This window comes from Pangasianodon hypophthalmus, chromosome 15 (assembly GCF_027358585.1).
Source record: "Pangasianodon hypophthalmus isolate fPanHyp1 chromosome 15, fPanHyp1.pri, whole genome shotgun sequence".
NCBI classification, from domain to species: Eukaryota; Metazoa; Chordata; class Actinopteri; order Siluriformes; family Pangasiidae; genus Pangasianodon; species Pangasianodon hypophthalmus.
In genome coordinates this window covers 9,009,015-9,025,768 of record NC_069724.1, presented here as the reverse complement: position 1 = coordinate 9,025,768, position 16,754 = coordinate 9,009,015, and the positions used below count along the sequence as shown (strand labels likewise).

The 16,754-nt window shown below is 37.5% G+C and overlaps 1 protein-coding gene across 1 annotated transcript; it reads left to right on the top strand.

The window, feature by feature from the left end:
* The first annotated feature begins 945 nt into the window (after positions 1–945).
* Positions 946–15,253, top strand: htr3a (5-hydroxytryptamine (serotonin) receptor 3A). Its single transcript, XM_026938815.3, has 9 exons — positions 946–1,135; positions 3,518–3,681; positions 3,796–3,840; positions 3,964–4,073; positions 5,577–5,746; positions 6,065–6,225; positions 6,593–6,803; positions 8,215–8,445; positions 11,479–15,253. Exons 1-9 carry the CDS (start codon positions 1,069–1,071, stop codon positions 11,766–11,768), a joined length of 1,449 nt encoding a protein of 482 aa, XP_026794616.2. The 5' UTR covers positions 946–1,068; the 3' UTR covers positions 11,769–15,253.
* The last annotated feature ends 1,501 nt before the right edge of the window (positions 15,254–16,754 follow it).

Genomic DNA, 16,754 nt, shown 5'->3' with positions numbered 1-16,754 from the left:
TATATATACATATAGGCTATTTATATCAGTTGAAAATGTCATTTTGTTAAATAAAACAAAGAAAAATCTGAGAATTAAAACAAACAATTAACATTTCACATAGTCTGTTACGGTTAACATGGATAGATCCCAAAAGAGCCTTTCACTGCATGGGACTTTTTTTGGTTGGTGCCACAATGAACTAAAATCATATCCCAAAAGAACCATCCACAGGATGAGAACATTTATTTGCGGTATGAAATGATACTTCAGGTCATTCTGAAAGCAAGAAAAATGGGGGGAAAATAATAATCCATCAAATGACTCTTCTAGGGCATCGCTCTTATGAACTGTTTCTTGCACGTTTATTTTCAAGGTGTATGTTGCTTTAGACACAGAACCCCTTTTTATCTTCGTTATATTATCCCCAGAATAATTACACATATGTTATTCCAATTTAGGAACTCAAACTCTAAGACCTGTCAAAAGTTAAAAGTGATCCTTGCAATAAAGAAAAGGCTTTAAAATATGATTTGTGTTGTATGAGTATAGTATTTTTTCACGCCCACTATTTCATTTATGCAGGTATTATCCATCACTTCTGTTTTCCCTCTCTACAGAACAGGCTAAAAAAAGAAAATTATTTGAAGAGGTACATTCTGGTTCCGTAAGATCCAGAAAATTTAAATGTCCCATCCAACTTAATTGAATTTTAAACTTACATGACATTCTCTAAATCCTCCAACTATAGACACTTAAAAGATACCATTCCTAGTAGTAATAATTCTTACTTTTTACAGAATTTATAATGCTAACTTTAATAAATTCCATGCTTGAGTGGAGGAAAATGCTCTACCATGCAGGAACAGTGTGGCACTGATCTCCGCCCGCTCAGTTGGATGAGGATGAGGATGAGGGATGGCGATGAAGGAGGTGGGGTTAATAGCTGCAGCAGTGAGCGCTGATGGTAAACTGAAGCTCAGGACAGCAGGAGCCTGAGGAGCATCAGAGCCCGGTAACCTGCCTGAAATAAACCTGCAATAAGCCCACAGTGCCTTTATTCTGATCCGCAGTGGAGTTTAAGGCAGCATGAGGACTTTAGTGGTGTGGACGGCGCTCAGTGTGTGTGTACACATCTCAGTGACGGCCTGCTCAGGTGAGTGCGGCCAACTAACATCTCTGTCATTAGTGACCTGATAGTATCGAGAAGATATGGATGTACAGGATACAGTCTCAGAAAAAAAGTACAAAAATGTACTTGTCACTGGAGTGATTTGTCTTTTGTACCTCTAGTATATCTTTTACATGGTAGTGTGATTGTAGTTTATCTTTCAAAATTATATAAAGTACACAATTGGACCTTACACACTAGTCTTGTACCTTTTATAGTATTCATTTAAAGGTACACAACATGCACCTTTCCATGTAACAGATACACACTAAACATACAAAAGATGTTCCCCTGATGGTACCATCTCAGCGACATGGACAGGTGCAGTTTAGTACCATTTTTGCTCTGCGTGTATGTAGTATATTGCATTAAATTATAACACTCCAAGTGAAACATAGTGATCTAACGATAATTGTGTCTGGTATGCTGTGTATAGTCTGTACAATAGAATTAACACCTGCAGCGTCCAGCTTGACATGTAACATACTATGTGTTTATCAGCAAGGATTCATGCTGTGTTTAGCTGAAGGAACTAAGTGCATAATGCTGATTTATTTTTTACCATTACAGTATACAGTATTGTGCAAAAGTCTTAGGCACACGCAAAGAAATGCTGTAGAGCAAAGATGCCTTCAAACATAATGACATTAAATATTTATACATTAATAAAATACTATAATGAGCAGTAAACAGTAATAAAAGAAACAAAGTCAATATTTGGTGTGATGTCCCTTTGCTTTAAAAAGAAATTTGTAGTCTTAGGTACAGTGTGTGCAGTTTTATAAGGAAATGAGCTGTAAGTTTTACTGAGCGTCTTGCAGAAGCAGCCACAGTTCTTCTGGAGACTTTATCGCACTTGCTTCTTATTTTTGCAGCAAAACCCAGCAGCCTTCATTATGTTTTATGTCTGAAAAGTGATCTCTGACGTAATATGCTGCTTTTTTTTTTTTTACTGACATACAAACATTTATCTGTAACATTTAATTTTGTGTTTGGAAATAATAAAATGTAAATTAAAATAAAATGTAAATAAAATGTTTTTGTACTGACTTGATAATGTAGAAGTCATAAAATAAAAATCTATAACAAAGTTTTTACCAAAAAAAAAAAGGATGCATAAGATTTTTGCACAGTACTGAACATAGCCTAAATCAACTATAATGTGCAGCTATATCAACCCATCATTTTTAAAACTGGATAATAATTTTTTTACAAATTCTTTTTTTTTTTTTTTTTAATTTGCAAAAATGTGCAAAGTGATAATATGTGAGAATAATGGTGATTGTACTGGGCAGAGATGCCATAATACCACTTTTTCTATATCTATATCTGTATCAGCTGATATTGATAACCATCTGATATTTTTTTCTTTAGAAAATACTAAGCTCTAAATGAATTTTTTAAAACAAAAATACTTAAAAAAAAAAAAACAGGAAAAAATACATAGTTAAAAACATGACTTACACAAAACCGCAGCTGTCACAAAAAATCCCTTACATTGCAAATACAATAAATATAACAAACTATAAAATATAAATAAAATAAAAATCAATCCCAACAAAAATATACAGTCTCTTGTAAACATTGCAAACAATATAGAAATACGTAAACATTTCCAGTTCCAAAAGAAAAAAATCTTTCCCAAACCTAATTACAATCTTTTCCAATTGCTACATGATCAGATCAAATTCATTCTTTGTTTCTCTGATATCCCAGCCACCATTTTTCACTCGTATTGGCCTTATATCGATTCTGGGTATTGGATCGGTGCCATCTCTAGTAATGGGTATTGAAATATGGTATATTGTATATCATATGGAAATATGGTATGTTGTGTTTCTCCTCTGCCTGTGTTTATTAGAAAAAAAAAGCTTCAGCGATACTAACAGTTTGAAATTGAACTGAATATCAAACTGAAATTGAAATTGCATTTAAAATATTGATAAAACAATATTTTTACAATATTGCAGTATTGTTTTACTGCAACCATTATACTTCAAGTCTCCTATGTAAGGAATATTCGGAGTGAGGAATATTAGGATATTTTGTGTATTGTGGAATATTGGGAAAAACAAACTTTGGTTAAATTTGGAAAACTCACATACAATATATTTCAAATATGACCACATTTTTTGGACATTTGAAAACCATGTAAAGTTGCAATTGCACATGTGAACTCAAGCAAATAAATAACTCATGTGGAAGAATCACAAGTGAAAAAAAGTGTCAAATAACATGTAAAGTGTCTATAAACCACATGTGATTATTCACTTCATGTGACTTGGACATGAAAATGTAAATTCTCCTTGCTTCTTTTCTTTTTAGTGGAATTTATTTACAAATTTATATTTCTTTCCCATTTTTCAGTTAAAAGGCTGGGTAGTAACCCTTGGCGGTTCGCCAATGCCACTTTAGTGCGCCTGTCAGAGTATTTAAGTGCTGGATATAAAAAAGGAGTGCGACCTGTAAAAGACTGGCGGGACTCAACCATGGTGGCCATCGACTTAATGGTCTATTCAATCCTGAATGTGGTGAGTGGAATAACCACTAAACAGAAATCAATATGATCAGGCAGGATTAATATTTGTTAATTTCTGATTATGGATGAAAGGTGTATAAAAATGTATGCTGTGTGCTTAATTCAGGATGAGAAGAACCAGGTTTTGACAACATACGTGTGGTACAGGCAGGTAGGATATGGTGAAACACAAGCTCACACACACTTATGAATGCAATTTACTAACCATCAAGATAATAATAATAATAATAATAATAATAATAATAATAATAATGTTTACTTGTCTCATGTGAAGCAATGGATCGATGAATTTCTTGTGTGGAATCCTGAGGATTTTGATGATGTTCGGAAGATCTCAATCCCAACTGCAAATGTCTGGGTACCTGACATTCTCATCAATGAGTTGTGAGTACAGATCTGATACTTCTCTTTACACTGTGGTTTATTTCACTTTTTCAACCAACTTGATAACTGTCAAGAAACAGTGACTGATCAGGGATGTCTATATTATATTAGACCACCTTGTCTGACCAAAATTAGCTCACAAAAAGATATTTCATCTGGTCCATGTTAAGTCCACTCTGGTCTGAATTGATCTGGCTTCTTGATATAGACTATATGGCCAAAGGTTTGTAGACACCTGACCATCACACCCATATGTGCTTTCTGAACATCTCATTCCAGATTTAGTCCCCCTTTTCTGTTATAATAACCTTCACTCTTCTGGAAAGAGTTTGCACCAGATTTTGGAGTGTAGCTGTGGGGATTTGTGCAGTCAGCCACAAGTGCATTAGTGAGGTCAGGCATTGATGTCGGGGTGAGGAGGTCTGGGGTGCAGTCAGCGCTCCAATTAAACCCAAAGGTGCTCAGTAGAGTTGAGGTCAGGACTCCGTGCAGGCGAGTTCTTCCACTCCAAACTTGGCAAGCCATGTCTTCATGGACCTCACTTTGTGCAGAGGGGCATTGTCATGCTGGATCAGGTTTTTAGTTCAAGTGAAGGGAAATCTGAAATTCTACAGCATACAAAGACATACAATTGTGTACTTCTAACTTTGTTGCAACATTTTGGGGAAGAACCACATATAGGTGTGATGGTCAGGTGTCCACAAACTTTTGGCCATCTATATGTTTTTTTTGTCTGTGCAAAAGCCTTAGGCACATGCAAAGAACTTCTACAGCAAAATACCTTTAAAAATAACAAAATAATACATTTCTACATTTAAAAAATACTACAAAAAGCAGTAAACAAATAAACTAAACATAGTCAATATTTGTATGACCGCCAATTTTTTTTTTTTTTTTTAGTAGTCTCTGGTAAAATTTGTGCAGTTTTAAAGGAAATTAGCTGATAAGTTTTACTGAGCATCTTGCAGAATCTCTCTTCTCTTCTTCCAGAGACTCTGACTGTTGCATCCAGCAGCCTTCATTACGTTTTTCTGTCTGAGAAGTGGTCCGTTACGTAACATGTTGCTTTCTTTACTGACATATAAACATTGTTTTCTGTAACATTTAATTTTGGAAAAATAATATTTGTAAATATAAAATGGTTTTATACTGATTCTATAATGCAGAGGTAATAAAATTAACATCTTTAACAAATGTTGTACTAAAAAAAAGGGTGCTTAAGACTTTTGCACAGTACTGTATATGTATTAAAAAGCTTCACTGTGGCTGAAATCTAGACGTCTAGAAACCTGAATGTCTAGATTCCCACTGATATCTTTCAGTACTGCAGAGACAACAGTATAAATGTTCCAACAACAACACCTACTGTTATATCTAACAATGTACTTTTTTAATAATACATAGAATTTTATCATTCTGGACTTATCCTTATCTATTAAAATGTTCCTTTCTTAAATTCTGCTATGGGGATTTATCTATTTATTTATCGATCTATCCTTACAGTGTAGATGTTGGAAAGTCTCCCGACATCCCATATGTGTATGTAAGCAATGAGGGACTCGTGCAGAACTACAAGCCCATTCAGGTGGTAACAGCCTGCTCTCTCAACATCTACAACTTCCCATTTGACGTCCAGAAATGTAGTCTCACTTTCCAGAGCTGGCTGCACACTAGTAAGTTCACCTCTCCTGTATTACACGATAAGTAAGTAAGTACACCACCCTAGTAAGTGCTGTCTCTCTGGAGAAATTATTTAATGTGGTTAATTAGGTTATACGTCTGCAGAAGTCAGGTTTACATGAAACTGTGAATTCCTATAATGAGGGACCCATTGCACTTTCAGTGGTATTATGGAAATAATAATAACATTTTTTCACAACAAGGTAACACCAATTTAATTGAGCACCAGCAAAGCCGTCAGCATTGTACCTCTCTCCAGGAAGCAGCGATCAGTCTGAATGAAGTGACCTTTAGTATATCTCATCCTGTAGTTAATGACATCAACATCACGCTAATGAGGACCCCGCAGGAAGTGAAGGAGGACAAGTATGTGTTCATGAACCAGGGAGAGTGGGAGCTGCTGCACGTCCTGTCCAAATACAAGTCCTTCAGTGTGGACAACAATAACTACTATGCTGAAATGAAGTTCCACGTGTGTAGCACCTCCTCTTACTGCTCACTGTTACAGTTTCCTGTTATATGTGTTGATAATGCAACTAACATTTAAATGATATTTACTCCATTTTCTTACTCCAAATTTAGTCACTCAGACAAGACTGTGGTGCTCAGAGTTTACCACTTTATTTGCTTAAGGGAAAGTATTTTTTTTTCTTTTTGCTTGTACCAAACATTAACTTTGTAGCTCCAGTGCAAAACTACAGAATCAAACTTCAGATACCAAACATGTCGTTACATTTGGGATGAGAGAAACATTTGGCCAAACTATTGCAATAAAATTTTACATTTCTAGCTTTGTCACCACATTACTGGGAGATTGCTTCTCATGCTGCTACCCTCAGGTGGTGATTCGCCGCAGACCGCTGTTCTACACCGTCAATCTACTTCTCCCCAGCATATTCCTGATGGTGATGGATATAGTGGGCTTCTACCTTCCCCCTGACAGTGGAGAGAGAGTATCCTTCAAGATCACTCTGCTGTTGGGATACTCCGTCTTCCTCATCATCGTCTCTGACACGCTGCCAGCCACCGCCATTGGCACCCCTCTCATTGGTAAATGGTCCATCTTGTTTTGAGTAAAAAACATGGATGAAATGCTAGTGCTGTGTGGAGCAGCATGACAGAGTGAAAAATGCCTGTCATTAGCCATGAAAGCTACAGCAATTATGAAAGTGCCATGTAGTGGAAAATGTCTTCGTGTATGAACCAAAGTTTGAATTGTGTTGTATTTATCTGAACATGACCACTTTGTGTGATTATTAGAATTGTGCAGCTTTCCCTCAGAGAAGAAATATAGGACCTGCTCATTTAAATTAGGCAACAATCCTATATGCTAATATACACTGAGATGCAATGTGATATCCAATATTATGCAAACAGAAAAAAGGTTTTCCTTGAGTCCAAAAGAACTATAATGAGACTTATAGGCCACACCTTCACTGGGACTGACAGGTGTAGAGCCCACACTTCCTTCACTGGGACTGACAGGTGTAGAGCCCACACTTCCTTCACTGGGACTGACAGGTGTAGAGCCCACACTTCCTTCACTGTGACTGACAGGCATAGAGGTCACACCTTCACTGTGACTGACAGGCATAGAGGTCATACCTCCTTCACTGTGACTGATATGTGTAGAGGCCATGTCTCCTTCATTTGGACTGACAGGCACAGAGGCTACACCTCCTTCACTGGGACTGACAGGCACAGACACCATGCCTCCTTCACTGGGACTGACAGGCACAGAGGCCACACCTCTTTCTCTGTGACTGACAGACACAGACACCATGCCTACTTCACTGGGACTGACAGGCACAGAGGCCACACCTCTTTCTTTGTGACTGACAGACACAGACACCATGCCTACTTCACTGGGACTGACAGGCACAGAGGCCACACCTCTTTCTCTGTGACTGACAGACACAGACACCATGCCTACTTCACTGGGACTGACAGGCACAGAGGCCACACCTCTTTCTTTGTGACTGACAGACACAGACACCATGCCTACTTCACTGGGACTGACAGGCACAGAGGCCACACCTCTTTCTCTGTGACTGACAGACACAGACACCATGCCTACTTCACTGGGACTGACAGGCACAGAGGCTCCACGTCCTTTACTGGGACTGACTGGCACACAAGCCACTCTTTCTTTACATGGATAATGAAGCATAATGCTCTAAATAATAGTACACCAGTAATAAAAAGGAGTTTAGTTCCTGTTAGCGCCTATTAGTGTTTAACATTAATAGCTTTTCCAATCTCATTTCCTTATATCACTAATGGTAAAGAATAAAAAAAAAACCCCAGCAAACTCGAATGAATGCAAATTATTTATCAGAACATGTTTTAAATAGTTGCAGAAGTATCATACAGTAAATAACAGTATATTTTACACTATGATTGTGATGTCTAGTGTGTGTTTGTGTGTGTGTGTGTGTGTGTGTGTGTGTATTTGGGGTAGGTGTGTACTTCATTGTGTGCATGGCCCTGCTGGTGATCAGCCTCACAGAGACAGTGCTGATTGTGAGGCTGGTGCATAAGCAGGACTTGCAGACACATGTGCCGCAGTGGGTCAAGTACCTGGTGCTGGAGAAAGCCACTGTGCTACTCTGCATCCGCAACAAGAAGTTCTGCTCATTGCTGTCGCACGAATCTGACCTGCCACGCTACACAGAGAACAACATGAACACAGGTGGGCATGCAGAAAAGGTACTGTGACAAAAAAAGGTGTTAAAGGTGTTTTTCTACTGAACATTAAAAAAAGAATGGACTTTATTTGCAACTGACTTGCAAAGTGGAATGCTCACAGAGCTAGTGATGATAGCATAACCAACTGCATCATCAATTCATCACCACGATAGGAGGGGTGTTTACGCCCCAGTGTTCAAGACGGAAGTAGTCCTGGAATTGATTCTATTCCTTTGTCTTACTTGCTGTGCTTAACCAACTCGTGTTGGTTGAGAGTAAATTAATGCCTGTGTGGTGACACCTATCCCCATGCTAAACTCGTGCCTTGACATCACTCGACCCTTACAAAAGGACCCATGAGGGCGCTATCCAAGTTATGTTGTTGATCTTAGGTACAGTGTATAGGATATGTTATGTAAGTAATGTTTAGCTACTGTGATAATAACGACCAGCGTATTTAATACCTTTATATTAGTAGCTACACAACTACCATGCTAGCTAGTAATTTAGCTATTTTCTTTAGCTACTCCAATGACAAACTCTTGCTGTAGCACCAGCTAGCTGTTCAATACATTTACATTTACATTTATGGCATTTGGCAGACGCCCTTATCCAGAGCGACTAACAGAAGTGCTTTGAATTCTCTATCAATAAATACATACTGATACTGGTTCATTATGACTAAGAGTACTATCAGTCTAAAAAAAACCTCTGTTGTTGAAGTAAAATAGTAAGAAAAACACACAGACAACACATTTTTGTTAAAAAATAAAGTGCTAATTTAAGTACTCCATGAAGAGGTAGGTCTTTAGTCAGTACCTTACTTTATGGTGCTATTAGCAATCTACAGTATCTATTTCAGTACATAACTGTATACATATGATGTCCAGGAGGAAGGAAGAGGAAACCACCATCACAAGTGCATCGATTTCATTCCACAGCTCCATTCTTAAGTACCATTATTTCCTGCCTTCATATTACCACTCTAGAGCAGGTATCGAAATCCATATTACTGGAACCTGTGGTACTGGACCCATGCCCAAAGGGAAAAGCATAGTTTCTGGTTGATGGGTAAATAGAAAACATCTCCACTGTATATTGAACAGATGCTTATTTGTACAGCTGTAATTGAGTAAATATTTGAGTTTCATGATTTGAGTTTCATGATTTTACAAGGCGATTACAATTTCAGAAGCACAATTTTTAAGAGCTCTGTGTGGTAACGCAATGTTAACATTTCTCAAAATGGAGGAACTCATGGAGGTTCAGTTTCTAATAGTTTCCCACTGTCAGTTGGATCATTTGCAGTTCATGGTTTAACCTTTAGTCATACAGTTTGTTTTAACATACAATTAGATTATTAGTAATTTACCAACACGGCTAAGAAATGTTTATATTCCTAATGGTTTTTTCTTGTTTTCACTGTCAGTCTGCTTTGCTGTAAAAAGCTAGTTAGCTTAAAATATTAGCAGCATTTGGCCTCTCATCTGGAGATTGCAAGTTTGAATCCTGATGATGCCATAGTCATCTGTGAGTCCATTGGGATTCCAAGAGAGCAAAATTGGCCATGATCTCTGGGAGAAAGTCCCCTGTCAATCACAGTGACACTAGCCAATCGTGGGCATCTGTGAGCTCATGTATTTGGAAGAGGTAGTGCTTTCCTCAGAGTGTGTTACATTGCTCTGTAATGCAGCATGAGCAGCAGTTCAAAAGGATTGGGTTGGCTGACTTCATGTGTCTTGGACGAAGCATGTGTTGGCCTTCACCCTCCGTCACTGGTTGGTAGCTATCATATGTTAGGGGAGAGCTGGCTGGCAAGACCAAATTAGGGAGAAAATGAGGGATAAAATCCAAAAAAGAAAAAGTTCATTGGAAAAATTTCATTATATAGGACAGTATGATGACTAAGTGACGCCCCTCTATTATTTATTCATTCATCTTCAGTAAGTGCTTTATCCTGGCCTGAGGATCACAATCCACACAGACACAGGGAGAACATGCAAAACTCCAACAGACACAAATCAGACGTCAGGATTGAGCTTGGCACCCTGGAAATCTCGCCACCGTGTCACCCAGCGCCCGCATCAATGTCTGCTGTTCTTCATCAATAGCCAAAAATAGTTTGTCAGAAAAAAAATGGCACTCACCTCAAATGTAGTTTATTAGCAAAGACATGTTTTTCAATTTTTTTTTTCAACATTTGTGTAGCTTTGATGCTATTGTAGCTAAAAGCTAAAGGAAGTATTCTGGGTATACAGAATCAAATTTGCATAATCAACTGACTTGACACTGATAGGCTGCATGTATCTACAGTCTGGGATAGAAAGAAATCAGCCCCAGCCTCAATTCTTTATACCATTTCTAATACCTGTTGATGGTACTGTTAAACCTCAAAAATCCAAAATAATTTAAAACATTTGATAACATGGATGCCAAAAATGAAACCTTAAATTGATGTCTGACAGGGGCTTAGTCCTGCTCACCCTATACCAGCCCATGTAATAGTTTAGATGATCTCTGGCTATAAAATAGAATAAAATTGAATAGAGTATGACAAGGTGGAAATACCAAATCCATGGGCATTATTATTGAGTTGTTCCCCCTTTGCTGCTATGACAGCCTCCATGGTTCTGAGAAGGCTTTCCACAAGATTTTGGACCTTGGCTGTGAGGATTTGTGCCCATTCAGCCACAAGAGCACAAGAGGTTGGGCACTGATGTCTGGCAAGAAGGTCTGGCGTGAAGATTGTGTTCCATTTCCAAAGGTGTTCAGTGGGGTTGAGGTCAGAGCTCTGCGTAGGCCACTCGAGTTCTTCCACACCAACCTTGGTAAACCATGTCATTATGGACCTCACTTTGTGCACCAGGGCATTGTCATGCTGGAAAAGGTTTGGGCTAGGCCTCTAAGATCCGGTAAAAGGAAATTTTAATGAGACAGCATATAAAGACATGCTAGACTACTTCGTGACAACAGGTGAAGTTTGTTCAGGTGTCCACAAACCTTTGGCCATGTATTGTATCTGTTTTTCTGTTGCCAGTGCGCTGTAACCACCACCACCACTGTGATAGCTCCAGAGACATGGACAGGAATCTTGTTATGGGACTTCCCATTCGGGACAGCACTCCTCCGGTCATGGACAACATCCTGCACGAAGTCTCGTCCATCCGGCAGTACCTGGAGAAGAGACAGGCATGTCGAGACATCGCAAAGGAGTGGCTGCAGGTGGGCTACGTGCTGGACGTGCTACTCTTCAGGGTCTACCTGCTGGCCATGCTGGCCTACAGCATCACCCTGGGCACACTCTGGTCTGTCTGGCAATACGCCTGAGATAGTAGAGAAATGCTTCCTTATGCTGTCTCTCTTCTTAAAAGCAGATGCTGTGTGTTGACAGTTAACACATTTGTGTAAAATTGACATACACTCGACACAACCGGTGTCCCACATCAGAATTGCTAGTGGGTCAAGCACTGCAGGAAGACTGCAGTAGGTGTGTCAGCAAGACTCACTATGCCACTCAACAATCTCAGCTTTTACTGCAATATATAACCGCTGATGTCACTTTAAATGTTGGATAAAATGTTTGGTTGTGTACAAGTATGTATAAGATCTGAATAAACATTATAGAAATCGATAAAGACTTTAAAGATAAAGTCTGAACCTTAAACCAGAGCACCTAACCAGCATTCGCATCTGTAGCTACTATTGCTGTATCTGAAGTGACTTTTTGAAAATTGTGGTCAACCCCCTTACAGAAAAGTCACATGTTTTTCACATACTTTTTTCCACATGTGATTTCTCACATGATACATTTAATTTTCACAAGTATTTTTTTCCCCACATTTTTTTTAAACAAATGATTTCTTTATTTTGTGATTAATTTTGAGTTATTGGTCACATGTTATTTTTTTCTGCATCTAGGGCATGTGATTTAATCTTCCACATGTGATTTCTAATAAGATTATTAATTCATTTTTGATATGTAGTGCATGTGGTGTTATTTTTCACATGTGATTTCTCACACAATTCATTTTGATGTGATTTTCTTACATAATTTCATCTGGTTTTCATATGTTAATTTTTCATGTGTAGGGCATATGTTTCTACTTTGACATATGATGTCTCACATGACTGATTCAACTTTCACATTACTCACATAATCACAAAAGGAAAACCATATGATCAAGGGCCTTGTCAATGTGAATATAATATTATGAATATATTTATGAAGACTGTTAAAGATATCACATGTTGAGCTTCTGTCATCAACAACAGCAATTCAGAATGGAGTGATTTGTTATACATACCCTGCTGTTACATTTTTTTAAATCATAATTTCTATTCTCTGTGTATGCCTTAATCATTTTAATGACACTGTCTTCTTCTCTTAATTGAAGTGTGTACTGAAATGCAATGTATCTAAAGTGTGCAAATGTTGAATGTTAATGGTAGATAATATCCAAAATATCTCAATGTCTTACATACCTGTGATCATACACATACACATTTTTCTTCTAGATCAGCCAAGACATGTTTGGTGTCTTGAGTTTGCTTCTTTACACTGGAGCTACGAGGCTAATGTAGCTAACAAGTAAGAGAAGCTTAGAGCTAGCAGTTTAAGTCTAAATCAACACACACACCTCAAAAGACACAGTTTGGCTCCATAGTAGCATTTGTACATAAACAGTTACATAAAATAATAATTACTATCAAAAAATTAAATATCCCAAACAAACCGAAACTATATGATAACCTGAATCACTTCTAGCATACAGTTCAGTTCTAGCTGACTCAGATGATAGCGTGGAATGAGAGCAAAGCTGAGGAAGAAAGCTTGGCTTCAAGATGGCTGCCACGACTGTTTTTAGCACTGGGATGTACTTTTTGTAATTTCTTTTAGATGACTGTGTATTATACAATGTCAGAATGTGTAATGATTTAGGTTTAGCATTAAAGGAAAATTCGCCCTGAATGACTTGCATATTAATTTTTATAATTAACACATTACAGCATGTTCCAAAAGTCTCCATACATAGGGGAAATTAACACTTTTTTTTAGCAAAAAAGTCTTCCAAAATTTTTCATATAGTTTTTAAGATAGCCTTTAAGGATGTCTTTGACAAAGGAAGAACGTATTGAAATCATTCTCATGGCTGGAATCTTCGCAAGGCAACATGGCAAGCACATCACACATGACACTGTTGCCAAAATTATTTACAAATTCAAAAAAGCTGGAAGTGTTGTGGACCAACTGAGAGGTGGACGTCCACGAACAGCCACTGACGAAGGAACAAGCGATGTGGTGCTGGTGTACATAGTCCCCTATGTGTGGAGACTTTTGGGACACCCTGTATATCCAATGTCCAAGATTCATTTTGTAATCAAAGTTGAGTTTTTTTTATTTTAAGTTTAAATTTCTTTCATTGCAATGCTAGTTTATTTTTACTTTGGTTATCAGTTTCTTACATTACCCACAATGCTGTTCAACTACCTGCTGATAGTGGTGCCAGTAGGATTTATGCTGCATTCATCTTACGGATGTCGGGATGTCAGAGCTCGGAATGACGTCATATTCCACTTCTGAGCACTCGAGCTACAAAGTAGGGAAAAAAACCATGGATGCCTACATGTTTATCTTTTGTTAGCAACAAGCTAGCCAGCTAACTGTGATGAGTATATTCTTCTTCTGAAATGTTAAATGTTATAGATTAAAAAGCATATATCTGTGTATTAAATGTTATAGATTTAACAAGCAAATATGTCTGTATGTTGATTGATCTAAAGCAAGTACTTGTATTTCCACATAAACCATTTAAAAGTAAAAAGTGCTACTGTGTTTACTGCTGACGCTGTGCGCAACCATGTTGATTTGATGTCACTTGCTGAACTTGGAGGAACTTGAGCTAAGGAGGCCCTGAGTAGGAATTCTGAGTAGGAATTTTCTTTTTTTTGTGTGTTGTAGAGCTGCACTGCATTCTGGGACTCTGAGTCCAGTGTTTGCTGTCTCCACTGCTTCTACACTGGATTTTCATTAATATGACATTGAATGTCTCTGGAAAATGGTGAGTGAGAAAAGTTCTTGCTCTTTTGGTTTTAGGAAGCAACAGCAAAACTTGACCATTATGTTTAAGATCGTTGATTTTTTTTTTCTCGCCTATTAAATGCCATTTTAATGATGCAAACAGTGTCCTCCCAATGACATCAGCACTGCCCGCACACTTCTTACAGGAATAATCAAATCAGAGCACCAACCTACAAATTAGCACCACAATCACTAAACACATCACAATATTGCAATATAAATGTAACGTGTTTCAGGGTGGACTTTTCCTTTAAGATGCTTCTTATTTGTTAGCTGTATTAGCCTGGTAGCTTCAGCGCAAAACAGCACAAAAAGAACCAAACTAAGACAACAATTATCCCTCGGCTGATTAACTACATTATGGTTAAGAGGGAAAAATCTGCCTTTAACTGGGCTCACTAGCTCTTTCCATGATTATATGGAAGTTGGACATTATTAGTCGCCTTAGGACTAAACCTAAATGTACTTATAGTAAAGATTTTTGTAACCTCACCAGGAGGCTTATTGTGATTGGATAAACGGCACTGACACCCTAGACAATTAAAGGAAAAATCAGTTAGACAGACAATGGCAGCATTGATCACAATACAATCAATGCAACATCATCTAGGCAGCCTGTCGGAGCACGCTTTCTGCAATTCACAAGCCATTATCCCATCAGCCAGGGCTGTAAAACAGTAAGTCATTTGATATACTTATTGCTACAGTTAGTCTTAACTGTTGACACATGGCACATTTTATATACATACATACATACATACATACATACATATCAATATCAATATCTATATCTATATCTATATCTATCTATATGTGTGTGTGTGTGTGTGTTGGGGGTCAAGTTCACATATGCCTTGTAGAATCTGTAAAATGTAAAGGTACAGTATGTAACGTTTAAACATGTGTCTATAACCTATTTCATAATCAAACAATTCCAAAAATACTAAAGAAAACTGATTCTGTTTATTGATAATTTTAAAAATATAAGAGGGATCATGAAAATTGTATGTTGTTTTTTATTTAGTCCTGCCCTGAATAAGCTATTTCACATAACAGATGTTTACATATAGTCCACAAGACACAGTAATACCTGAATTTACACAAATGAACCAGTTCAAACGTTTACATACGCTGGATTTTTAATACTGTGTGTTACCTGGATGATCAGCGACTGTTTTTATGTTTTTTGATAGTTGTTCATGAGTCCCTTGTTAGTCCTCAATTTGTTTAAAGATCTTATTTTTTTCATTTAGTACTGCCCTTCAGAAGCTGCATAAGCTATTTACGTGTTTTCCAGAAGACAAAATAATAGAAAATTACACTGATCATTCTGTTTAAAATCCTGTTTACATCTCCCTGGCTCTTATTGTATCGAGTTGCCTTCTTGAGAATCAGTGAATGTTTGCACCTTTTGTAATAGTTGTGTATGAGTCCCTCAGTTGTCCTCAGTGTGGAAAGATGGATCTCAACATCATATAGTGTATATGCAGAAGATGCTGGAAAAGCAAATAATGTGCAGGACCTGGAGGATTTTTCTGAAGAACAGTGGGCAGTTTAACTGCTCAGGAGAAACAAGGGACTCATGAAAAACTATCACAAAACATAAAAACAGTCGCTGAGCATCCAGGTAACACACAGTATTAAGAATCCAGCGTATGAAAACTTTTGAACTGGTTCATTTGTGTACATTCTGGTATTATTGTGTCTTGTGGACTATATGTAAACATCTGTTCTGTGAAATAGCTTATTCAGGACAGTACTAAATAAAAAACAACATGCAATTTTTATGATCCCTTTAATTATTATTTTTTTTTAATTATTAACATTTTACAGATTATGCAAGACGTATATAAACTTATGACCCCAACTGTACAGCACTGTGCAAAAGTTTTAGGCACACTATTTTTTTTTTAGTACAAACTTTGTTATAGATTTTTATTTTATGACTTCTACATTTTCGAGTCCATACAAAAACATTTTAGATTTCCTAACATTAGTTTTCCAGCACAAAATTAAATGTTGCAGATAAATGTTTGTACGTCAGTAAAGAAAGTAGCATATTACGTCAGAATCACTTTTCAGACAAAAAAAACATAATGAAGGCTGCTGGGTTTTGCTGCAAAAATATGAAGCAAGTGTGACAAAGTCTCCAGAAGAACTGTGGCTGCTTCTGCAAGATGCTCATTAAAACGTATAGCTCATTTCCTTATAAAACTGCACAATTTGTACCTGAG

Bases quoted from the DNA above. Each gene is read 5' to 3' on its own strand.
- htr3a (XM_026938815.3), top strand. From the start codon at position 1,069: ATGAGGACTTTAGTGGTGTGGACGGCGCTCAGTGTGTGTGTACACATC. The intron at 4,074-5,576 runs GTGAGTACAGAT...CTATCCTTACAG, and splicing joins GACATTCTCATCAATGAGTT to TGTAGATGTTGGAAAGTCTC. The intron at 6,226-6,592 runs GTGTGTAGCACC...TGCTACCCTCAG, and splicing joins ATGCTGAAATGAAGTTCCAC to GTGGTGATTCGCCGCAGACC.